Source organism: Strix uralensis, chromosome 11 (genome assembly GCF_047716275.1).
Source record: "Strix uralensis isolate ZFMK-TIS-50842 chromosome 11, bStrUra1, whole genome shotgun sequence".
NCBI lineage: Eukaryota > Metazoa > Chordata > Aves > Strigiformes > Strigidae > Strix > Strix uralensis.
In genome coordinates this window covers 9,036,841-9,061,308 of record NC_133982.1, presented here as the reverse complement: position 1 = coordinate 9,061,308, position 24,468 = coordinate 9,036,841, and the positions used below count along the sequence as shown (strand labels likewise).

General features: G+C 42.8%; 3 protein-coding genes across 8 annotated transcripts in view; 1 reads left to right on the top strand and 2 right to left on the bottom strand.

Annotated features, from left to right (window-relative positions):
• The window catches only part of LRRC49 (leucine rich repeat containing 49), a 55,408-nt gene extending 55,111 nt beyond the window's left edge, over window positions 1–297 (bottom strand). For both annotated transcript variants that reach the window (XM_074880671.1, XM_074880672.1), the window contains exon 1: window positions 178–297. In XM_074880671.1, the coding sequence (XP_074736772.1) occupies window positions 178–231 (54 nt within the window). In that variant the 5' untranslated portion in view covers window positions 232–297. The remainder of the gene's footprint in view (window positions 1–177) is intronic.
• Window positions 298–2,925: 2,628 nt separating this feature from the next.
• Window positions 2,926–12,050, top strand: LARP6 (La ribonucleoprotein 6, translational regulator). 3 transcript variants are annotated; one of them, XM_074880923.1, is made up of 3 exons: window positions 2,926–3,131; window positions 8,129–8,321; window positions 9,395–12,050. In XM_074880923.1, the coding sequence occupies exons 1-3, from the start codon at window positions 2,926–2,928 to the stop codon at window positions 10,463–10,465; spliced, it is 1,470 nt and encodes a 489-aa protein (XP_074737024.1). In that variant the 3' UTR covers window positions 10,466–12,050. The 3 variants fall into 3 exon arrangements, with proteins under 3 accessions (XP_074737024.1, XP_074737025.1, XP_074737026.1); XM_074880924.1 differs by lacking the exon at window positions 2,926–3,131 and adding an exon at window positions 7,397–8,019; XM_074880925.1 differs by lacking the exon at window positions 2,926–3,131 and having other exon boundaries at window positions 7,397–8,321; window positions 9,324–12,050.
• MAPDA (N6-Methyl-AMP deaminase) lies at window positions 11,469–24,426 on the bottom strand. 3 transcript variants are annotated; one of them, XR_012630481.1, is made up of 11 exons: window positions 23,634–24,426; window positions 21,902–22,032; window positions 21,310–21,370; window positions 20,450–20,537; window positions 19,782–19,863; window positions 18,874–19,000; window positions 18,103–18,183; window positions 16,956–17,094; window positions 16,355–16,455; window positions 12,335–12,528; window positions 11,469–11,509 (listed from the first exon to the last, which is right to left on the bottom strand). XR_012630481.1 is itself a non-coding variant. In XM_074880926.1 (10 exons), exons 1-10 carry the CDS (start codon window positions 23,697–23,699, stop codon window positions 14,808–14,810), a joined length of 1,068 nt encoding a protein of 355 aa, XP_074737027.1. In that variant the 5' UTR covers window positions 23,700–24,426; the 3' UTR covers window positions 14,114–14,807. The 3 variants fall into 3 exon arrangements, 2 of the variants coding, with proteins under 2 accessions (XP_074737027.1, XP_074737028.1); XM_074880926.1 differs by lacking the exons at window positions 11,469–11,509; window positions 12,335–12,528 and adding an exon at window positions 14,114–14,999; XM_074880927.1 differs by lacking the exons at window positions 11,469–11,509; window positions 12,335–12,528; window positions 18,103–18,183 and adding an exon at window positions 14,114–14,999.
• Window positions 24,427–24,468: the final 42 nt, after the last annotated feature.

The window sequence follows — 24,468 nt, the reverse complement described above, 5'->3', positions numbered from 1 at the left end:
TCGGAGCGCCGCCACCCCGCCCCGGACCCGCCCTTCTGAGGAGCAGCGGGGCTCGCCGGGGAGCCCCGGCCCGGCCGGCCGCGTAGCGGAGGAACACCACCGGTGCCGTGCCCACACGCCGGCCGCTGAGGAGAAGAGGCGGCTGCCACCCGCCACCCCGCCCCCGGCAGCACCTACCGAGCCGGGCACGGCCCGGGGGCCCCTGCCGGGCCGGCACTTGCTGGGCACCATGTCCACCTGCTCCCTCAGCGCCTCGCAACACCTCGCACCTCCATGCGGGCCGCCGCCCCTGTCGGAAATCGCTCCGCCGTTACCGGGGCAACCGCCGCTTCCGGCCCGCCTCGCCGGTGCCCCGCCTGCCGGCTGGGGCGGCGGGAAGCCGGGAGGCGATGTCGCGCCGCAGGGCTGCTCTGCCCTCCCCGGTGCCCGCCCCGGGAGCGACGCTCGGCACCTGCTGCCCGGCGAGGCGGCCTCAGGTAGGCGGCCGGGGTGGGGTTGGGGGAGACGCGGGAGGGGGTCTCGCAAGTGCGCGCCTGTCTGCTCCCCAGTAGTAAAAAGACACTTCTAAGGTTGTGTTTTTCTGAATTCTAAATGCAAGTGACTATGCATGAAAACCCGTGAAAAGGCAAGAAGCTGGACGCCCAGTTCTGCCTGAAGAAGTTGCCTTGCAGGCACACACTTGTCCGAGAACGTGAGAATCGGACTCGGAGCCCTTGGGTACAGGCGTGGTGCGCTGAGGCCCATCTGCTGCCCGCTCAGTCCCTCAGCCTCGTGTCAGCTCTTGCTGCTGGCAGGTCAGTACCTGCCAGACCCAAGCAGAGCCCCAGAGCCCCACAGATGGGTAGTGGATGCTTTTAAACACATAAAGAACTCACTCAGTGGCTAGAAAAGCAACGGCGTGGCTGTTTGTGTGTGGAAGGGCTGTGGATTGCCTCATCGTGTCTTCCCCATCCATATCCCAGGTTTAGCTTTGTGTATTGTCGTTTTAGTTACTGTTTGCTGAAAGGCTGACAGAAAAATAATGTAACTATGGCTTACTTTGTGAGAAATATATAATATAGGGGTGGTTTTTTTATGATATGTAGACAATACTCTGCCAACAATTAATGTGCCATAAGAAATCTGTGGAAGTTTTGCACAGTTGAGGTTCATGGGATTATAATCCTAACTGGGTATCAGAAGCTCGGCTGAGATGTGGGTTCCCCTCTAAGGGACATGTCCACATTATTTGTTTAGTTTTAAGTTCTCCCACAGTTACAAATACTGCTTAATCTCTGCTAGTAGTTAAGCATAGAACATTGCTATATTAAAAAACCAAACCAAAACATTGGCCTGGTAATTTCAATGAAGATCTAATCAAAACAGTGTTTAAAATTGCATCAGTCTTCATCTACACTAATTCTCTTAACATTATTAACATATTTGTAGCTGACTAGATGATAATGATAGTAGGACTCTTCAACGAAATGAGCTAAAAGTTAACAAGGCCAAAGGCCAGTTCTGTGCAGTGACCACTGGTAAAGCAAAAAAACCACATCTAGAGTCCTCCTCTGTAAAATCAAGTTCACTTAATCTCGACAGGGGTCATGAGACAAACTGAAATGTCTCTCTCAAACATCATTTAGGTTAGCTGTGGCACACTATAGTTCTTTGCTCATACTGGTCCTGACCTTGTTCCTTCCCAGGGAGGCAAACAACTCCTGTGAATTCAAATACAAAATCAGACCCGCAATCCCTGGATGTACTCTCTCCTAGAATGTGTATTTTGGACTTGTCTGTCTGCTCCCATGGTAAACAATAGCTAAGTGATGCCCTACCCAAGAATTATTACAAAATACTGTTCCACTACCAGAGAACTAGAGATTTGGTTAGTGATGCGTGTAAGCATATTTCATAAACAAAATATTTCATAGCTTAAGGCACATTAAAACCTGAGCCAAACCCACTGAGGCAGAGCGGTACTCCCATTATGTGTTTGTGCCAGCATGTCTGACTCAGGAGGACAGTCAGTCAGGGGAAGAACTGGCCCAAGTGCAGTCTCACATTTTGTCCATCCAGATTTTTAAGAAGAAAACATTGAAGCAATACAGTGGAGTATGGTTCAGATTAGTTGTACAGACTAACCCAAGGGTGCCACAAAGGAAGCAGTGACTCAAAGATCCAACCTGCATTTAGCAGTTTGGGTTCAGACAGTATTGAAAGCTCTTCCCTGACTGAAGAATGAATAATTATACAGTAGATTGAAATGCTTCAGATTCTAATCCTGAAAACATGAACGTTAATTTCACTTTAATAGCTGAAACAGTCCACTGAGATATAGTGCAATAGTTTTAAGTTCAGAATGAATCATAAGGGTTTCAGAAAGGGGCCTCTATTGTAATATGTTCTTGTGGGGGAATGTTTTTATTCTGTTTAAGTACCATGCAGAATTATAGAGTAGTGCTCTACCAAAACAACATATATCAAATCATGTCCTTGTTCACTCAGTTTTATTTCCAAATTTCATCTTCGGCACTTAGAACCACGCTTACCCCAGCATAACCTGTTTGGATTTCTTAAACCGAAGGCAGTAGTCAGGACGCAGCCGCGCAGCCCCAAGGCTGTACAAGGAGAAGCAGGGACGTGGCTCTTCGGTGCGGAGCCGGGCGTTTCCTGTTGACATAAAAGCAGCCCCAGCTCAATCGGCACGAGAAGCTGCGGCCGTCCTGGGGGTCTGCTGCCATTCCCGCGGGCCCCCGCACCGCACCGGCATCGCCAGAGGCGGGGCAGAGCCTCCCGCCGCCGGGCCGGGCCGCGCCCCGGGGAGGGCAGCCGGGAGCGCCGCCCCAGCGGGCCGGGCCGGCGGGCGGCGGCTGCAGCGGCGGGGGGCATCGAGCTGCCGCGGCGGCGGGCTGAGCGCGGGCGGCGGCAGGGCGCTCTGGCGCCATGGCCCAGCGGCAGGCGGCCACGCCTGGGGACCCCGAGGCGGCGGAGCTGAGGGCGGGGAGCGGCCCCGCGCAGATCCGAGTGGCGGTGCAGGCGGCCGCGGAGCTGGAGGAGGAGGAGGAGGGCGGCGGCGGCGCGCTGTGCCCGGCGGCGCGGGGCGGCGGCAGCTGCAGCGAGGAGGACTCGGGGCGGTGCGGGCGCTCCAGGTGAGCCCGCCGGGGCGCGGACCGGGCGGCGGCGGGAAGGGACGGGCCGGGGCCCCGGCGGCGGCAGGGAGGGAGGGAAGGGGCCGCTCCCTGCGCGCCTGGAGCGGGGCCGCCGCGGACGCCCACGTAACGGTGCGGCCGCGGCTGATGCAACGCCGGCGGGGAGGGGTGGGAGATGCGGGAAACCCTCCAGCGGGGCCACCCGGCAGCCGCTGGGCGGGAGCTGCCCGCGACCGCGGAGACTCCGCCCGGGCTGCGAGTGTCCCCCGGGAACGGCCGGGCCCGGGCTGCCCAGGTGCGGGGCTTCCCCACCGCGAGAAGCGCCGGGCTGTGGTGCCCCCGACATTCCACTGCCTTGTCCAGAAAGGGTTTTGCGGTTGGTTTTTGGGTTTGCGTTTGTTTTGTTTTTTCCCGTTTGGTTTTTAGGCATAGAACTGTAGAGATTTTCTTCAGCAGAATTACGATATAGACAAGCAGACCTGTTCTATGGCTTTGGAAATAAGTTGATAAGACATCAAATCTTTTACTTGTAGAAGGAACATCCAGGATTTTTGTGCCAGAAAACTGCAGAGAGACAAAGCTGACTAGTTGTAGTTCGTCTTGTGTTTTGTACTAAAGCTGCAGATGCAGTAATAATTTTGCTCACATAAATATTTAGGTGCAGCATGAAATTCAGTATTCTGTTCCAAGATCAGTTGTTTCTAATCGATTCTCCCAACTTCATATCCTAGTACTGACTCAGACTGAACTGCAATGCATTATTTTAAATTACAGAGGGGTAGTTGGGGAGGGGGAAATTTTCTGCAGCTGTGAAAGTTGTCAACTGTGCACTACAGAGACAGGAGGTGAGCTTAGTGAGACACAAGTAAAATGTTTAAGTCTGCTTAGTCTTTCCACAATCATATGTGACTGTTGTATTTTTATAAATCAGATGTGTACAGCAGTCTACAGTGTTGCGTTCCAATTACTGATTTCTTAAATTCAGAGTATTTTTTACATTTGTTTTTCTTGACAATTTTACTTGTGTAAAAGCTTCTAGCCCTGGTCTAGACTAGAAAAAAGGATGGTTATTTTTTTCAAGCTTTGTAACAGAATAGCTAACTCTTAAGTGCTGCTTATTGAATCCCCTACAGTAGGTTCTATCCTCAGAAATGTTTGCTGACAGTGCTGCTGTATACCCAGTTCTTGTGGAGGTTGCTTTTTTGTAAACGGCCTCTTCCTGCTCCAGGGAAGGCCAGAGATATTGCCATGGAGAGAACTGTAAAGGCTCTGCATCAAAATTAGGTGAGTGGAGTTCACACGTGCTTTTGCCATTTACGTGTAATCTTAGCTAAGGATTTACTTTTGGGAATGCAACATCTGATAGGAAATTATTTACCCAAATATTTGAAAAATTTTCAGTGATGGTCTAAAACCGCTGGGAATGAGCCATTTCACTCTCCAGCTAAGCTGGCAGATAATTTAGATTTTTTTTCCTCAATTTCTAGTTTTTATAACTTTAGAAAACCATTTCCCCATGGACAAGACACCACAGTTCTTCAGGAGATCTTTGAGTATTTGTGACGTTCAGTCCTAAGCCAGAAAAATTTTCAGACTGTTGATAACAAACAGGTGGTTCTCCTATGTGTAAAGTTATTCTTGCTCAACTTAAGTTTATTTTGGATGCAGACAGACACGGGAAGAATCTGAGCTTGAAAGATGACTCTCTTTATGATGTTGTCAGTCTAAAATACAATGTTTCACAAGAGAAATTAAAATTTAATGATTGCTGCAGCCATGTGTCCATTAGTAGGCACTCGATATTGTATCCACTAGTTTTTGTTAACAGACTTGCACTGCCTTTGAGTGATTGTGCTGTTGGAACATCAACTTCATGCTGTAAATTTTACTGCCACATAGTGCTTATTAATATAATACCTTATTCTTTTTAAGACTCAGCAGAAACTTGTCAGAAGTTTAGACTCTATCCAGACAATTTAATATATTGTGTTTGAGTTCTGATATTTAAAGCCCAAAATCTAATCTCTATGGAGATACGTGTTTAGTTTCTTGTGTGACTGATGGTCAGTGAGTCACCATGTTAAAAGGTTGGTTTTCAGTCTGTCCTAACTGTTTTGACAAGCGTATCCATCACAAAGCTCTGAATAGAGAAATAAGTAAATGAAAGTTGTGAATAACTATCAGTCGCTTTTTTTTTTTTTTTGGTGGTCAATGTTGACTGACATTGATTTATCAACTACTTTTGTAGTAGAGTTGATACCCTAGAGGTTGATTTACTGTGAATTAATACAGAGCTAGTTATAAACTTCTGCATTTGCTGTAGGTGGAATTTCCATACAGTGCTTAGTGAGGGCTGTTGCAAGAGCCCTGAAGTTTTTGTAAAAGCTGAACAGTCTGACGGAGAAGTGGTGTATAGTTCAGACTGTGGCAAATATTTAATTGAGAGGTGAAATGAGACCTGCTTCATTCTGATTCAGTGTGTTAACACTGTAAGGATGTACTGACCTTTGCAAACATGCAGTTCATATTTATTTTTTTTCACAAGCATGATGCTCCATTTTCTTTCCATCCAAACCTTCCAAATACCTGCAAATGTCTGTACTAATAAATTATCTAAAAACCCTGTGAGCTCCATCCTGAATTGAAGGTAAGCTTTTCTTAACAGGGTGTGGATATGTAAAAATGCTGAAATGTTCTAAGTTTCTGGTGCCCACACTAGTTCTGAATCAGTAGTGAATGAAAAATGAGAAGTAGTGGGGTAAGGGAATATCATGAATGAAACATAAACACTTAACCTCGGTTTTTCTTCGTTCTGAAGCCAGCACCCACAGCTGGCCATTAAACATTTTTTACTATATTAATCATTATCTGTTATCCTCCACTTCTGGCATTGTCAAATAACTTACATTCTTTCTCTTGCTCCCTCACTCTTGTCGTTCCTTTGAACTGTACCCCATTAAGTGGCTAGGGAGATTTTGACAAGGAGACTTCTAGGATTGTGCGAGTGAGTATCCGTGTATATCTGATGTGTTGCCCTATCATTGGAAGAACTATAATAAGTAAATAAATCGTTAGCTTCAAAAAGCCAGGTCCCAGAGAACGGCTGTAATTTGTCACACGTGGGAGCCGGTTCCCTGTGCAGAACCTGCTGACCTGAACAGTACCTTCAGCTGTACAGCAAGCGCCTGCCTTGGCAGCGCTTCTGCCTGTGCCCAGGCACCAGCAGCATGTCCCTCCGCATTAAGATCACAGCCTCCAGTTTGTCTCCGGGACAAAACTGGCACAAGGCAAGGTGATTCAGCAGCCTGCATCCTCCCTGCCAGATTGCCCTCGGAGGACTTTAGTGTGAGGCCTGCTCCGTTGCTTAATGATTTCATGAGCTCTGCAAAAGCAATTTAAGACAATTTTGGGAAAATGTGTGGTTCCTCCTTTTTTTTGTTGCTGAGGTACATAGGAGATCAAAGTAATAGGTGGTTTATAGGGTCTAGAGAGCTTAGTGGATGATTATTTTTTTTTTTTTAACAGAAACTTTCATGAAGGTCCCACAGCAAAACCAGACCGTTAACAGCTTTAAAAAAATGACTCTGGCTTTAGATAGACTTGTGCATTATAGTTCTTGCAGCAATATCTATGGCTGTAGTCTGTGGGTGAACTATTTGCCTCAATGCTAGAAAACAATTTAAATGGTTGTTTGTATTTCAGCAACAAAGGTGTTGCTGTAACTGCATGTGGCAAGAAGTTTATCTCAAATCCATGGTTGCAGTATCTTTTTTTGGGATAAGATGCTCAGCAGTGCTCTGTTTTGCACAGGTACCTACACAACATGATGGGAGGGGGAGAGAGGAAATGACTTCTTAGCAACCCACAGATGTGTGCAATACACCTCTGCCTGAGGTACATGAGCTGCTACTGCACCAAAGTCCTTAATCTGAAATGTACATGCAGTTTAAGCCCCTTGGTAAACTGCTAGTTGTTGTTCTGTCACTCTGGAAGGGACCTGTAAAAAGTGCAATAGTCCTGTCAGTCTCTTACTCCCTGGATACTGGCCCCTGCATTCATGCAGTGATGAGGCTTGAGAAATCATGGTTGCCTCAGGTTGGAATATTCATTCACTGGTATGTGACATTGCTTGTGAAGCACATAAATGTCAAGCCCATGTTTAATAACTTCATACTGAAAAATAAAACACTGTCACTGGAGAAACTTTGTGAGCTGGCACAGGCGGGATGCAGGAACAACCACAAAACCATGGATGAAATGCAAAGAGTAAGTTTATTCTTCCCTCACGATCTGGGGGATCTTTGCAGCAGCACCCGGGCAGAAGCATGCAAGCGGGCACGCTGGCACCACAGAGCTTGGTCCTTGCTAGGCAGAAAGAGGTGGAGAAGGAAAAGATCTTGAACCTGCTGCTTTCACCTGTATATGTCAGGGGTTTTTGCAGGTGTACTTTCCCACAGCAGGGCAGGCATCTCAAGGATGAGGTGCCCCTGAGTTTCTCACAGGCCTATGTTATGTAAGTGCAGACATTCTACCCGTCAGGCACACAAAGCTAAACAACAATCAGCGTGACATACATGGTTTTTGGCACCCCAGCTGCAAGTCACTTGAGCATGTTTACAATCCTCCTTGCCAATCTTCCCTTGTATTCCCACAAACTTTGTACAGCACCACGTGCCTGTGCATCTGCATTTCATGTTTTGGTGTAGAACTTGAGTTGGCAGAGCGTTTCCAAGATGTAGTGTGTATGTCTCATTGTTCTGCACTGAGACCAGCTTTTGGAATGAGCTCAGGAACTTGACTCCTTATGCTGACTGGAAAGCTTCATCCTCTGAGCTGGCCTCCTGCCTCAGATGGATAGGGTGATACCTGTTCAGTGCCCACCTATAAAGTAAGTTGGAATCAGTGTTACAGTTATTGTTTTTCAGTTTGAAAGACTATTTGAATCCACTGATTATAAGATGAAGATCTGTTAATAAAATGATATAACTGTTTTCCAGTGGTGGGGAAAATGATGATGACTCTGACCAGAACTGGAAACCACCAGAAAATGACCTGATCCAGAAGTTAGTAGCACAGATTGAATATTACTTCTCAGACGAGAACCTTGAGAAAGATGCCTTCCTTCTCAAGCATGTGAGAAGAAATAAGATGGGCTATGTCAGTGTTAAACTCCTCACTTCTTTTAAGAAGGTAAGCTAACTCTTTAAGACTTGAAATGCCTGTGTAAGCCTGATGAATCTAAAAGCATCAGGAGAGATGAGATGAAAATAACTAATTTTATAGAGGTAATTTACAGTCTTCCTCTTTATCTGCCTTTCAGTTTTGATGTGATGGTTAGGTTTGTTCTCATTCAGAACTTTAATTGCTGAACTTGTTCATAATTGGCTAGAGAAATCATAGGCTTTTAAGCAACTAAGCTTCTAAATTATCATTCTGGGAGAGAGTAGGGCATAGGAAATGGGCATTCGATAAAAATTAATTTCTAGATCAGCTATTCATGAGTAGCTAAGTAATCCTGGTAAAGTTACTTTCCTGTCTCTGAGAAAGCATAGTGAATCTGACCTTTGCAAAATGTATGGAGATCCAAAAATTAAGAGTAGTGGAAAGTATCTGATAACTGAAGTCACTTAAAAGGTGAGGTGGCTTTTATTCTTTTTTTTTTTTACATTAGGAACTCCTATGTACATATCTAAAACTACATTAGAAACACTTCATCAAGATTCTAAATCTGACAGTCTTGCAGAGCTATTCAGTCTAGAAGTTAAGGCACTCCCAGTTTCTTCAGACCACTTCAGACAGATTATGCTGATAACAGATAAATTCTTAAAAACACTCCTTGAAAATGGAGAAGTCTGGGGTTTTTTTAACTGAGACTTCTGAGGGAGGAAATACCAGTTCAATGAAATGAAGTCCTAAACTTGGCAAAACTACTCGTTTGGCAAATGTAACAAAATAAAATCCACAGAACATGCATTTTGGTCATGGTTCAGACCTAGATATGGAATGATCAAACATCACTTGAGGAGGCTTTAAGATAAAGGAATGATTTTCAGTTTGAGATTCAGTGTCAGTTCCTATTTTCAGTAGATTCAACAGGACAGGAGCTCACTGATGCCCATTATAGCAGGAAAACTGTTTACTTTTTTACTCAAGTCTGCTCCAGGAAACTTAAATCCAGGTTTCTGTTTGTAGACTGGAGCCTGCATCTGCCTTACACTTTCTGTAATGAGTTTGAGTGGGTTTGACCTGTGTCTGTCTTCAAGGTGAAACACCTTACCCGTGACTGGAGAACCACAGCCTATGCACTGAAGTACTCAGACATTCTTGATCTCAATGATGATAACAGAAAAGTTAGAAGAAATACTCCAGTTCCAGTGTTTCCAAGTGAAAACCTCCCTACCAGGATGTTACTGGTGTATGACATCCACATGATTTCTGAGCTGCACGTTCTTAATCAACAAGAAAATGGATGCACGCAAGAAAGGATAATGGAGCATCTCCTCAAAGCCTTTGTAACTTTTGGTGTAATTTCATCAGTTCGTATTCTCAAGCCTGGTAGGGATCTACCACTTGATATCAGGAGGGTCAGCAATCAGTACACCCAACTGGGAACTCAGGAATGTGCAGTTATAGAATTTGAAGAAGTAGATGCTGCCATACGTGCTCATGAGTTCATGTGTGCTGAAAAGAAAGAGAGCGGCATGAAAGTTGTCCTAATAGGCATGAAACCTCCAAAGAAAAAAGTTCCCAAAGACAAAAACCGTGATGAAGATACCAGCAAGAGTCTTAAGAAGACTAGATCCCTTAATAAAAGAGTTGAGGAACTTCAGTTTGTTGGGGATGAATCTTCAGCAAATAGCTCTTCTGACCCAGAGAGTAATCCTACATCACCATTGTCAGGACGCAAAAGTACTGCAAAAAATACTACAAGTAATTTGAGCCCCGTCATTCACCCAAACAACCATTTGAGTCCTAATGTGTCACCCAGATCAAGTCCTTGGAACAGTCCATCTTCGCTAAGAAAAGTAACCAAAAGGTCTCCGCTGGCTGAAGACAACAAGCTTAACCCAAGTACTAGCCCTGAAATTCCAAGGAAATGTACAGATTATTCCTCGGATAGCAGTATCACTCCTTCTGGTAGCCCCTGGGTACAGAGGAGAAAAGCTCAAACTGTAACCCAAGAGGAGACTCCTGTCAGTAGCCCCATGTTGGCTCGGAAAATACAAAATGCAGATGGTCTGCCTGTAGGGGTGCTGCGGCTGCCTAAAGGTCCTGACGGCACTAAAGGATTCCACAGTGGATGTGAAAGAAGAAAGGCTACTAAGAGTGAATAAACTGTTCTTTAAAAACAATCTCAGAAGTCAGTCAACTGCTTTCAGTCAAGCCTGGTGAAAAATTAATCACTTGAGTGACTAAGCTAAGTCAGTATTTAAAAGATTTTGTATTCATATAGAGACTTTATCATTTGTATATTTGTATATTCTCTTCACAGAATCACAGAACAGTTGAGGTTGGAAGGCGTCTCTGGAGATTGTCTAGTCCACCTCCTTTGCTCAGGCAGGGTCCACTACAGCAGGTCACTTGGGGTTTGGAATATCTGCAGGGATAGAGACTCCCCAGCCTGTCTGGGCAACATGTTACTACATCCAACCACCCGCACAGTAAGAAGTGTCTCCTTGTGTTCAGGTGGCATTTCCTGTGTTTCAGTTTGTGCCCCTTTTCCTGTTACTGGGTATCACTGAGAAGAGCCTAGATCTATCTTCTTTATCCCTTCCCATCAGATATTTAAAAACATTGATGAGATTCCCACCCCAAGCCTTCTCTTCTCCAGTCAGCCCCAGCTCTCTAGGCCTCTCATGAGAGAGATGCTTCAGTTTCTTAATCATCTTGTGCATGTATCATCTAATGCAATGCCCTTATCTGCATTGTTATTTTTTAAAATGTATTAGTTTGAAATGCTGTTGTGGTTTAAAACTGGCCATCAGCCAACCACCACGCAGCTGCTGGCCTACCCTCCCCCACCCTGGGGAATGGGGCAGAGAATTAGAGAGGTAAAGGGAAGGAGACTCACAGGTTGAGACTAAAACAGTAATTGACATAAAATAACAATTGTAATAATAATAGTAATAGAAAATACCAACAAGTAGTGCACGGTGCACTTGCTCACCACCTGCTGACCGATGCCCAGCCCATTCCCAGCTAGTGATCCCAGAGAAGAGAGAATCCTGAAACCACAATCCCGGAAGAGAGAGTGATCTTCCCAGCCGACTTTCATCTCTGTACTGAGCATGACCTTGTGTGATCTGGAATATTCCACTGGCCAGTGGGGGTCCATTGCTCTGGCTGTGCTCCCTCCCAGCTGCTTGTGCACCTGCGCACTAGCAGGACAAGGGAAGTTGAAAAGTCCTTGATTTCTTAGCAACAGCTGAAAACATCAGTCTATCATCAACGTTCTTCTCATACCAAATCCCCTACTGAATCCCAAACACAGCACTATTCTTGCTACTAAGAAGAAAATGTTAGCTCTGTCCCAGCTGAAACCAGGACAAATGCCTAAATATAGAAACAGGCATATAAACCCTTTGTGGAACTATGTTATTTTTCAAAGCTACACTCCTGAAGAGCAGTGTGTAAATACTTACAGTTTAGTGGTTGTATTATGACAAGGTGTAGTATGTTACCAGCCTAATCACAGGGCAGAGAGGTTTTGAAGCCTTCCTGTGTTCGTCTCAAAAAGAACTTTGAGAAACTTATGCTACAGTTAGCAGTTGCTCTCTGCTTGCATACATCTCCAAAGAAAATATTTAGTAGAACCAAAGTGTATATTTTCATGTAATGTGAACAGACTCTGAGCATTGGAGACCGTTCTGTAAGTGTTCTCTCATATAATCAGATGGAAATAAAAATATTAACTCAGTCTAGATTTGTTTACTTTAAAAATAAGTTGGGCTGCACCTGAATAGATACTTAAGCCACTTAAATCATAAGTATGAAATTCTAAAAATAGTTACTTGAGATTTCCACTGCATTCAGGGGGAAAAAAAAGGTCCTCTGCCCCATTACTGATGCTGTGGTGATGCTTCACTCCAACACTGTGTCACAGGTGGTTTTATATGTAAACTAAACAATGGTTTTCTCACTGCTGACTCAGAGTTTAACAAGCAGGGTCAGCAAGAAGCACTTAAAATTAACTATGATCCTACCTGAAGCCAAAGAAGGAACTTGTGCAGTTTTACTTATAAAAGTTATACTCCTGAAAAAAGTAGTGAGAAGGTTTCAGCTTCTAATGTACAACTTGGGAACTGCATGTGATGGAGTTCTAATCAGATGATGATTCTGCATTCCAGGTCTTCTCCACATCCTTTTCAGCTTTCATTTCTGCTCTAAGGTAACGCTTCTGCAGTGTAAATAAGTGCAGTAACACGCAGTTAGAAACCACTATACAGAAATCCCCCAGTTCTGCGTATCATTCTTTAGCCACCCAAATATATGCCTGGTTCTTTTCCTTCAAACAAACAGAATCCTCCAAGTCACCTCCTGACTTCCATTACCAGCCGAGACACGGTTAATACTGTGAAACACAAAGCAATGGGTTTTTTTGAATTGGCAGCACATCTGCAAGTATCTTAAGTGACAGGGTAAGTACACAGTCTTCGGAAGAGTGATGCTGTAACTCTAGATTCCATATAACAGCAGTAAATTTCACAAATAATAAGGGAAGTGGGTTTTCTTAATTACAAAACTATGCAGCAGCCACGTGTCATCATGCACCAGACTGACTGGGGGCAGTACTACAGCTGATGCAAGACAGTAGTTTGAAGACACACAGAAGTCAAGTGGAAATATTGAGAACTATATGTTACAGTCCATAATGTTAAAAATCTTTAAGACACTGTATGCTTGCAGGAAAAAAAAAGGGAAGTTGAAAATAGCATTTACCAGGGCTGTGCTCTCTGCATGAACACATCTACCCATCACATTCAACATGTAAATGTTAAAAATCAAACTGACTAGAAGGCCATAACCTGTAAAAATATTATAAAACTTATTTTACAAGAGAATGCCATCTCACTTGAGTGTAGGCCCACTTCTCCTGAGACTAAGATAGATGTGACTATAACATTCCAGAAAACTGCTCTCTAGAGAGATTTTCACTAAAAAGGGAAAAGAATACATTTACCACTGATTATTTTTGTAGAAAGAAAAGACAAACTTGATCAAACAGCAAGTGATAATGCAACTTGATCAAACAACAAAAGAGAATGGGATCAGTGAAACTATTTGGAAAACAATTTAAAGTACTGTTTATAAATAAAAAGCCATCATGAGGTCTTATTCTGAGTTCAGATAAGAATATATAAAACCACAGTTCTGTTTCACGTTGTTTTTCCCCCGTCTCCAAAAGGAATTTTTTCTGCTTGGAAAATGTTCTGTGGAAACCTTGGGTAGCCACACAGACATACCAACTTTGCTACCCTCCTCACTTCCTTCCCCCCCCCCTTTTCATTTCTTACTGCCATTTTGGGGCCAGAACAACTCTTTTCTGCTGATTTTATTCAAAAAGACCAAAACAGAAGTCATGAACAGCTTTTGTGTCATTGTGCTGATGTTCAGCATTCCTTGATGAGCTCAGAATGTTTGTTTGTTTAATTAATCAATGTAAAAACATTCTAGGTACAAAACACCTCTCTGGCTGCTTCCCGCACTAGCCAGCAGTATCTGGCAGCAGAGCGCGTTGCACGCCTCTGTTGCTATGGATGTCAGTACCTCAGTGTCAGAAGAGGCGCAGAGGCACAGAGACCCGCAGAGCGAACCCCGTCCCCGCCTGCGCCGGGGCGCACCGGGGGCTGTCAGAGCGCAGGGAGGGCCGCCGGGGACTCGCCCTCAGCCAGCCCGCAGCGGGGCAGACCTGCTGCTCTGCTGGTCACCTCACGGACACAACACACCGACGACACACTTGAAGTAGCGATTTCAAAAACACAGAGGTTGAAGCTATTTTTATTGCTTTTTTTACAAGAAACAAACTAATTCTAAAAAGCATTTTAAGAATTAGACCATTTCCCCCACGTAGCGCACAGTTTGCGCTGGCATTCAAGATTCTTAACTTTGTCTAAACAGCAGCAGTGCCGAGTGCTTCAACAGGCACCACCACATATGCTACACAATCCACAGCAGGCTTCAGTCATAGGCGTACACCAATAAAAACAGACGCAATATTTAATTCCTTTGGGACAAATATTTCATTCTCCCTGAGTTTGTCTTAAATCAATTGCTCAAAACTTCTGTTTAAAAACTACAAAGCCCAAATATACACACCATACAAACTGCATTTTAACCCCTAACAGCTGTGCCTTATTTTTTCCGATTCTCAAATGTTTGTAGTACGATGACATATTTCAACTAAATATTTTTTTTAAATGTCCTATCAGTTGGAGAGAAACCACATGATGACACATTTGGAATTTTAGTCACTGGTTGAGTGCCCTTCTCAATGCCGAAAGAACGTTTACTTGTGTCCCCACTAATAAAGGATACATTCCTGTCATCTTCGTTTTGCACTGGCACAGTTTATGGGCTGGGTTTATAAACCTCAAGTCTGAAAAAAGCCAGGGACTTCGGTAAAAAATGCTTATTAGCAAAGCTAATACAGCCAAGCTGTTTAGAACAACAGTGTGATTAATCAAACAGAGTTGGCTTCAGTTTACACCACTGTTCCCTCAGCTTTGATTTTACTACACTTGAAGCAAAGATATAGTTGATTGATTCATAAGAAAGATCCCACATCTGTGATCGAGTCAGATTAAATGTTTTTGCAACCAGCTCATATTCTTGCGACAGATCTGTTGCAAAGACGCCTTTATCATCAGTCTGGAGTTAAATTGAAAAACAAGAAAAAAAAAGTTTAAATTAATTCCTCTACATCAAAAAGGGTTTTTTCTACACATTACAAACCACTTTTATCTTGCTGTTTCACACTTTATTCCCTGGTTCTTTCATCTGTTGGTAATTATTTCATACATTATTTGCCCTATTTTCACTCAAAATTAATTATTCAAACATACAAGAAAACTTCTTAAAGTGATGTCACAATTTATCAAGGAACTAGGATTTCCTGTTAAAATTACTAGAAAGATGGCTATCAAATGATGCATACATTCAAGTTATGTCGGTATGTGCAGGTCTCCTTATTCCTCTTCTCCCTTTCCTCAGCTCTGGGAACTAGAGCATACTCTGTATTCCTGCACCCTCAGGGAAGAAACTCTCACCCTCCGCACTTCGTGTCAACTAGAACAATCTCTCAATACTGACAGAAGTACTAGGCTGGCATCAACAACGTACGGTCGAAAGCCACCTAAAGTTTACTCGTCTAAGAGGAGTGAGTTAGGATTATTGCAGGGTTAATGAGATTACCCATCTGCAACTCAGAGCCTGTGTGTCCCCAGAGAAGAACGCTAACTATATCCTGTTGAACTTAAGACACTGCAGTATCTGTTTTTATAGGCCTTTATGGGTAAGCTGCTTTCTTACGTGACTTCATTGGTTATCTGGACTTTTCACAATTGAAAAATCTCAGAAGTAATCTCTAGCCATGAGTTATTTTTCTCCTAATACAACAGAGTTCAAACTCAGTAATTTACACGATAAAGGCTTGAGGCTTATTTGAGTAACAAGCACAATGCTCTTATATATACACACACACACTTGGATAGTGCTACAAATTATAGGGGTTAAACCAACAGGATGATAGTAAAATCCTGCCAATGCCAGCAAAAGTACCTGGCACTTCAACATTTCAGGACCTTAATTAGCTGTCTAGAGAACTCAGGAACTCTCATCCAACACCATAATCCCCAGGTAAGCACGAGCTTACATGCAAACATTGGACCAGTATGTTTATAAAAAATCTGTCAGTATGCAAACAGCTAAGATCATTGCATGTATAGCTGATGGTCTATACAGAAGAAAAGGGCTTGCTTTACAATAAAACCAAGAGAAATAGTAAAAATTCCCATTTGTATTGCAAGCATTTCTCAAATAGAACATTATGAAGAAAATGAACTCTATCCCAGCCAAAACCAGCATAGATTTCCTATAAGCAGATGATTTGCTGCAAGGTCAGAAATTGTAAGTCAGCACTGACCCATAGAAGGCGATATACTTCTCCAATTTCACACTAGTTTGGCTCTTTGCCTAAATACATGGTTAAAAATCAAAAAACTTACACAAAGCACTGCAGGGTGGCCCATGTTGTACCAGTATCCAAAATGGTGTTTGTCACAGGAAGGCACTGTCTGAGTTTTGATGTTTGATGTCATGCAAAGTTCTAAGGGAAAATAAAGAAGAAACAAGGCTATGCATCAAAAGACATGTTTTTGACACATTAATTGACTTATTTCTGTTCCTGAATGAAAATTAAAAATTGGCTAGTGTTGTTTCCTTGATTTTCTGTGCATCAAATATTTGGTAGTACCTTCTAAGGAAAGCGTGGTAATCAATTGCTTCTCAACTACTTGGCTGGGTATAAAATTTAGGGAGCTTGCAAAGCAGATACAGAAACACCACACAGCCTTGCACAGTAACTAAAAGTTAGTTTTGTTTGATCTAGTTTTGTTTTCATCTGAGACATCAGTTGTGGTCTGCTGCCATAAATATGTCAAAAACCACAAAAGCGTTACCAGTGTACCTTTACAGGCAACTCTTCCCCTGCCACAATTTTCCAACTCACCTCTGGTCAAAGACAAACCAGAGTTCCTAGGGTCAGCAGTACGTATGATATTCTGAAATCTAGAGATCACCAAGTAATTTCCTCAACATTTTTCGTACCAATAGGTATATGATTCTGTCGAACAAGTGGCACTAACTCTTCTGAACCTGCTGTTGCAGAGTTGAGAAACGTTCCATGTCCAATTCTGTCAGGAGGCAGGCCCAGGAGAATTTTGGTCTCCTCTTCTTGATTTGGAATCTAGAGAGGATATATTTTGTATTCTGTCAAGGCAGCATAAAACAGTACATGAAATAATCACAACAGACTTCCAAGTTCTAGTTTCACAGCATATCTTATCCAAAAGAAAGTGTTAGTGAGACTAAATATCTGCATTCGTAACCTGTAAAGAAAGAAGTAGTCCCTGAAAGTGACTCTCAACTTGGAATTACAAACCAAAGAAGCCATAATCCTTAACTGGTACATAAAAACAGATGATTGATTGCTATTTGCAGTTCCAAAGTACTTTCAGTTGGAGGCCTCAAATCAGCTCTGTATGCTTCAGTTTCAAAACTACCCTGGCAGGAAGACCTTCAATGCCTGTTTTACACAGGGATTAAAAAAAAGGGTGCATGAAGAACTTAAACTGCAAGAGGCCAAAACCAAAGAAACAAACAAAAAAATGAAACAAAGCCAAAAGACCACTGAGACATTAAGAAATAAATTTTCAGAGAAGCATGCAGGAGTATCCTGCAAAAGCCTCCTTAATGAAATAAAACCAAGTATAAATAGGCCTGTGACACCATATATGATGCTTAATTTCCTGAAAAAATAAAAATACTTTCAGTATTTATCAGACTCGTCACAAGTAAACATCAGCCACCACTTCAACAGATTGCATGGAGAAGCCCAGCCCTTTCTACTGACACAAGCAGAGCTAACAGAACTCCTCGTGAAAATGTGCAAATTTTACTATACATGACTTCTGACAAAATACCAAGAAGAAAACAGTGGATCTCTTAGAATATTACTAATTTTCAATTTCACACCTAACCCCCCTGATACAGTACAGTAAGAAATAATTGAACAGTTCTGATTCAAAACAGATTGTTAAAGATTTCTCCTCGTTTTCTTCTCTCTCTTGTCAAAATGCCCCAAACCATTACTACATCAGCCTGAAGTTCAAAACGCACAGAAGTTAATTAGTTTCATCAAGATTTTTGTAAAATGGGAATTACAGAGAAGGACCAAAATAAAGAAAACTTTAACCTCTGAAAGATGCAATGCCAGCTTCAGACCTGCTTTCTTTGCTTCTGAGAGTGGTTCCAAAAAATCTTGACCATGTCCTGCCTTGAAGACAGAAACACATCACCATTCTACAGCTTGTTTTACAGAACTCCTCTTATTACAATAACTAAGAAGTCGAACAATATCAAAATACTTAATTCAAATACAGTTACATTGAATTATTTTTCCTTTCCCATTCAGTTTTAAATGCAGCAAGTCACATAATATTCTGCAGTATGGGCACAATTTAGACAAATTGGTCAAAGGTCAGTAGTGCAGATGATGCCCAACACAGACAAGCCAATTGTCTCAATTTTGATATCCTTTCTACAACTATCACCTAGAGCTATTTGGTTTCAACTTGACAGCTATCCTCAAACATTTTTGCTTTCTTAATTCGCAATAAGCATTTGGTGCATCTAAACAATATTTAAACTAGCATCAACTTGCAGTATTATTTAACGTGCCTCAACCCAGTCAATCTGACTGCGACAATTCAGTAACAGACACTTCCCAAATAAACGCTACTTTTCAGCAGCTCTTTTTTCAGTGTCATATATTAATCTGTTGATTCTTTGTTAAGAGTATCTGTTTTACAGCAATAGGGATTAACAGATTATGAGCAATCCATTCAAACTAGCCACAAACATCAAACAAAAACTTGTAAGAACAAAGTACGATTAGAACTGCTTGCTGTTACACAACATTATGTGTTTATCTTCGAGAACACACCAAAATAAAACAAAAACTTACAGTGGGATCACCGCTGAGGTCAAGTCCTACTACAACCCCATCAGTGGAAAGAAGAAACTCTTCAGCAAGTTTAACAGTCTGCTTAGCAACTACTGGGCCACTTCTTCTGTTTATTGCTATTAACAATCTAGGATGGAAATGTACATATTAAGTTAAATACAAGCTGTAATACCAGGAGACCAACAAATCTGATACCAACAAAAATGGCACTTCACATCCTTCACGGTTGAGTATAAAGAGTATTTGTATAGGCAACTGTTCAAGGAAGGAAGGTACCAAAGTGCAGAGGGACACAAATGAGATGAATAGGTGGTTGGCCCGTGAAATGCAGTAGCCCCGGTGAGGGGGCAGGCAGGGAACAACATGCTGCTCCTTTGCTGCCTGCACCATCAGGCGAGCAACCTCTCCGAGGTGCACACATGAAGAATGAGAATTCTTCAGCTTCCACAAAATCTAAGAAGTGTTGCTACTGAGAGTATAAAAGACAGGCAAGCCAACTGCCTCCAGGCAACCACTGACACCTTCTGAAACTTTTCTGCCAGGTGGGACTACCTCTCCTTTACAGCAGGTTGCTTCTACAGCTAATCAAGCAAAATCTTCACAATGAATCTAGGCTGTGAAAAACGAGTCTTTAATGCAATTGCAATCAAACCCACTGCTTTTCCTGAAAGCGTTGCAGAGAATGGACAGTCTTAGAGCTGAAAAGCTTTACCCAGTTTTATTCTCTCTCAGTAAAAAGGAAGATAAAAATTCAGGTGTCCATATGAATTACCTGTTTCCATTCCATGTAATCTAGTCTAAACATCATTTTGTTTCCTACACGGATGGTCTGTAAACCCCTCTGCAAATGACTGAGCATCAGACTACACAAAACGTTGAAACAGAGGAACTCCATGTACTTTATTTACCTTACATCTATATCCAAGCCTTCTTCTTTACACTGCTTTATACCCTCAAGTACAGTTTCAACATACATCCTTTTGGTCATACCTACAAACACATGCATACATTTGGAATAAACATATTTGAATTTATTTATTATGTTGCAGACTCAGCTCTCTAGCCTCATAAGTTTCATTTTACACCCTTGATTTTAGTCCATAGCCTTCTAATCTATATAGTTCTAATTCTGTTTATAAACATAGCTTTACTTTGAAGCGTACATTTGAATTAAGCCTCCTCCTAAGCATCTAGAAGAAAGAAAATAACAGTGTGAACCAGAGAGTAGTAACAGGACTTCTCTCATGTGTTCCTATTAAACCACATCTAAAAGATAATAAAAAAATGAAGTAACAAAAATAAAATATATCAGCTATTAAAAATATTAGCAGACTCAGATGTCATACTAAAGCAAATAACCCAAATTCTTGGGTAGTAGAGTTATAACCAACACATTTTTGTGCTCAAAAGTCTAATAGCAAAGTGATGTGCTTTTGCATGGTTAAATCTTTGCTTTTATATTTAAAGTGTAGTTTTATTGAATCTAGTAAATCTGACTTTACTTGTTATTAACATAGTCTTAGCTAAGTTTGATAGCACATCAGACTTACAAATTAAAACGCAGAACAGACTGTACCTGTGGACTTTTCTTCTCTAGGAGTGCTCCTCAATTCCAGATACTTGACACCATCAGCAGCAAATTCTTTAATAATATCTTTAGTTATCTGATTAAGAAACAGCACATTCAACATCATGAAAGTAATGCTTATAACTGGATATATTTTCCTTTACAACTAAAAGACCCAATTACTTTTTGGTGCAAAACACTTGCAGAATTCTCAGGCCCTATGTGTTTTTAGTGCTCTCCATCTCTGGGAATACTACCCCACAGAGGGTATCCTCAGCTCCCTCAGTGGTACTAAAGAGAGTTCGGACAACTGAGAATTTCCTTGTCTGAACAAAGAATACCCCTCTACTGGTGCAGTCGTGACCCCTTTCTCAGCTACTGTACCCTTCTGTAAGTTTAACAGGCTGCCTAAAAGCCCCTTTACGGGAGGAAAGAAGAGGCCACTACACTACATTCTTCTCCCTATTTTGATCACACAACAATTCTCCTTGACAGTTTTGTAACCTACAGTGAACAAAGGGCAATTCTATTTCTGTAGTTTTGCTACATAATGCACCAAAGAAGCAGCAGACTGCGGCAAACCAAAGCTTTTGTAACAATGAACAGACATCACATTTTGCAGACATTACCAGTCCAAGCATCCAAGTAGTCATAATGACCACCATAGTGGATGCTCATTGCTTTCACAAAAATTGAAAGTTATGTAAAATCCTGTGTTTCTAAATTAATGTGTTTTACAATAATAATTCTGACCTGCAATTGAAGGGACCATTGTTGATATTGTTACTGGAAACCCAGTGCTGTTAGTCCAACTAACTCTGACTGTGTGCACTGCTTGCTTGTTTTAAGCAAACTTTTAATTGACTTACCAGTAAAATATCTTCAGTCCTAGTGGTAATCTGATAGATGATCTGAAACATCTGAAAACATCTAAAATAAAAAGTTAAAAAATTGGGCAAACGATGAATGGTAAAATGAGTATTCAAAAAAAAAAAAAAATCTACACTTTGAAAAACATGTACTCACTATGTTCAGTTAACCAGCTTGTAGCTTAAAACACAAAGACTGTCTGAATGGCGATTTCTGATTTTAGATGCTAACAATGCATTTGCAACAGGAATTACTATTACCACAAAGCTTTCTGAAGCACAAAGGAAAACATGAAGTTTCCAGAAAAGGAAACTATACAAGTTAATTTTCTCTGAAGAGCATATGCTACAAGTGGGTGTTTTCAATCCTTTAAAAAGGGAATTAATTAATATGAGATTTCCTTTTAGTTTGCAAACATCTAAGAACTTATTCTATGGATATAAGCAACAAAAAATCTAGCAGAATGTACTGTAACTAAAACTTGAGGATGTATTTTCTGCAGTCAGTGTGTAAGGCCATACATTTCTGTTTTGAACGTAATTAAGAGACACTCGGTAAACGTTCATCACACACACACACGTGTATACTCACTCATCTAGGGTTCTTTTCTTTCCTTTGTCAATCACAGTCATCCCATTCTGGATCTGAAGGTACGGCTTCTGGGCCATAAGTTTCTTCATAGTGGCAGAACTGATACAGCCATTCAAATGAGCATGAAGCTCCTAGAGAAAAAAAATCCTATGGATTTGTGTGCGGTGAAAAGGATGGCTTCTACATCTTGTTTGTATTACTGTTCTCGTATCCTACATTACTGTTTCACTCTGAGTTTGAAAATAAAACAGTTATTTCTGTGTTTGGCTAATAATTGTTTCCTCATGATTTTGCATGCACCGGTGCACCTGAGCCTGTCCTATTTGTTTCTTCTCCCTTGGGCTGTTGTTAGCACTGATCTCAGCGGGAGCACAGCGGCCGGGGAAGGAGCTCTCCAGCTCATTGCTGGAGCGCTGCACTTCGAGGTGAGGAGGAAGTGAACAGCTGCCTCAGTACTAAGGAAAGTATAATAAGGATTTGAGAACTCTTTCCCCATCCACTGCAAGATAAATGCATGTGTACATTGTTTGAAAACAGCAACACCTGTATATCCACTCACCTTTTTTTCATACCTTGTAGTTCTAACTCGCACCAGAAATCCAGCAAGACACAACCTCCTACCCATTAATGGCAACTGGGATCACTGCCCTCCTTTGTCCAAGACTGCTTTCTGCCTGGCTTTCTCTGGACAACCTGCCTTTGGGGTCCAAACCCATGATCCTCAGCTCCATTCCTCACTTCACCTTTGCTCCTTCTTATGATCTCTTGGCTCCTGACATATGGAAAAGGTCCCTAGTGCCTTCCCAACTCATTCACAATGTATCTGCAAAGATCTGCTTTGTCACCTGCCCTTTCGCCCCCCGGGAACACATCCCTTCTCACTGGGAAAAGAAAAACTAGAGAAGTATTTTTTCAAGGTTTTGATTGGAAACCACATTGACACTGTAACTCCTTCAAGATTTAATTAGTTTAATTTTGTGAAGTATTCTATTTCAGATTCCTATTTTAAAGTATTAAGTTCACAGGCAGAGGAAAAGGGGTCAGATTATCTTAAACTGTGAGGGTGCACAACTCCAACTGAACACCAGGAGCTATGGCTGCTGCTGGAAACCAAGCCAGACACGCTACTAAATTAAATTTTCCAGTTTTACAAGTGAAAAACCTCACAGAATTCAGTTAGACATTCGACATAAACCCTGAAAAACATCTTATTGAAAAGGAGTACGAGAACACACGGCTGGTGTAACGTGACGTGGTTTGGGCTGTGCCCCTGCGCATCCCCTGGGTAAGCTCTCCGCGGGAGTACGTGCCGCTTGCTGCTTCGCGTCCAGAACGGGAACACCGATAAAAACGCAGTAACACGTACCCAGCGATAGCACAGATCCGCTACAAGTAAGGCACACCCGTCGGGACATGGAAAAAAAAAGCCTTATCTGAGACAGACTTCTTGGGCTAGCCTCGGGGGGAAACGGGGCCAAGGAAGAAAATAAAGATCATGCTCAACTGATTTAATTGGAAGAAGATTAGGCACTAAGAACTGCAAGCCAGCTGCACAGGCAAACACCTCCCGCGTTCCCCCGTGGGATAAAGGACCTCGGAGACCGGCTCCTCCGCCGGCCGGGCCGCCGCCGCCCGCCCCTCAGCCCCCCGGCACCCCGCGCCCGCCGCCGCCTGAGGGACGGGCGGCGCCCCGGCCGCCCTCGGCTGCTTCAGCGCCGCCCCCGCCGCTCACCACTTTGGGCAGCTGCCGGTAGAAGCGCAGGTCCCGCTCCCGGTCCCGCTCCCGCTCCGCCGCCATGACGGCGCCTGTGCCGGCGGAGGGCGGGCGGCGGCCGAGGTCACGGCGGAGGCCCCGCCCCCGCCGGCCCCGCCCCCGCGCAGGCAGACCCAGGTGCAGCAGGCCCCGAGGCGAGGCCACAGAAACCACTCTTAGGGTTTAGTTCCATCAGAGCTTCAAGTTTATTCAAGTGATAACGATTTCCAGAGCTGCTGCACCTTAGCGCTACACCAGCGACAGTTCAAGTCCAGTGTAAGGGGAAGGGCAGGGCCAGAGGGCGCCGGCCGGGAGGCAGGCAGCCACCCTCCGCTATTTACGTGACCTAAACTAAGTTATTCTTCTGTAATGGCACTAGAGTTTGCTACATTATCTTATTACAACATTGTAAGTGGATAAACGCATCGATTATATCCCCAACCCTTTTTGTAAATTAACCTGGCAAGCTTGATAAGTGCAGGAATACACATGGTACCTTTGACTGATACACAGGTCAAAACCAACCAAAATAAAGATGTTCTGGAACAATCCTAAAAATCTATTTCAATTATTTCATATTTAGCTTTTAGTGTTACTGCAATCTAGTTCTAAAAACCCCACAATTTTGAGCCATCAAGTCACTAAGCAAATGTTAGCTCTTGCTAGATCCCAAAACAGAGATGAATGTAATTAACGTCATAAAACATGGTGACCTACATACTGCTGGAGTAATTCAGGCAAATAAATTATCCTCCCACAAAGACAAAAAAAAAAATTACTGACATATTTAGGGAAGTTAGCTATAAAGTTAAAT

Coding starts and splice junctions, on each gene's coding strand:
- LARP6 (XM_074880923.1), top strand. CDS start 2,926: ATGGCCCAGCGGCAGGCGGCCACGCCTGGGGACCCCGAGGCGGCGGAG. Junction 3,132..8,128: donor GGGCGGTGCGGGCGCTCCAG/GTGAGCCCGCCG, acceptor ACTGTTTTCCAG/TGGTGGGGAAAATGATGATG. Junction 8,322..9,394: donor TCCTCACTTCTTTTAAGAAG/GTAAGCTAACTC, acceptor TCTGTCTTCAAG/GTGAAACACCTTACCCGTGA.
- MAPDA (XM_074880926.1), bottom strand. CDS start 23,699: ATGGCGGCGGAGCGGGAGCGGGACCGGGAGCGGGACCTGCGCTTCTAC. Junction 20,538..21,309: donor GGACTGAAGATATTTTACTG/GTAAGTCAATTA, acceptor TTTCTTAATCAG/ATAACTAAAGATATTATTAA. Junction 19,001..19,781: donor GGCTTGGATATAGATGTAAG/GTAAATAAAGTA, acceptor TTTCCATCCTAG/ATTGTTAATAGCAATAAACA.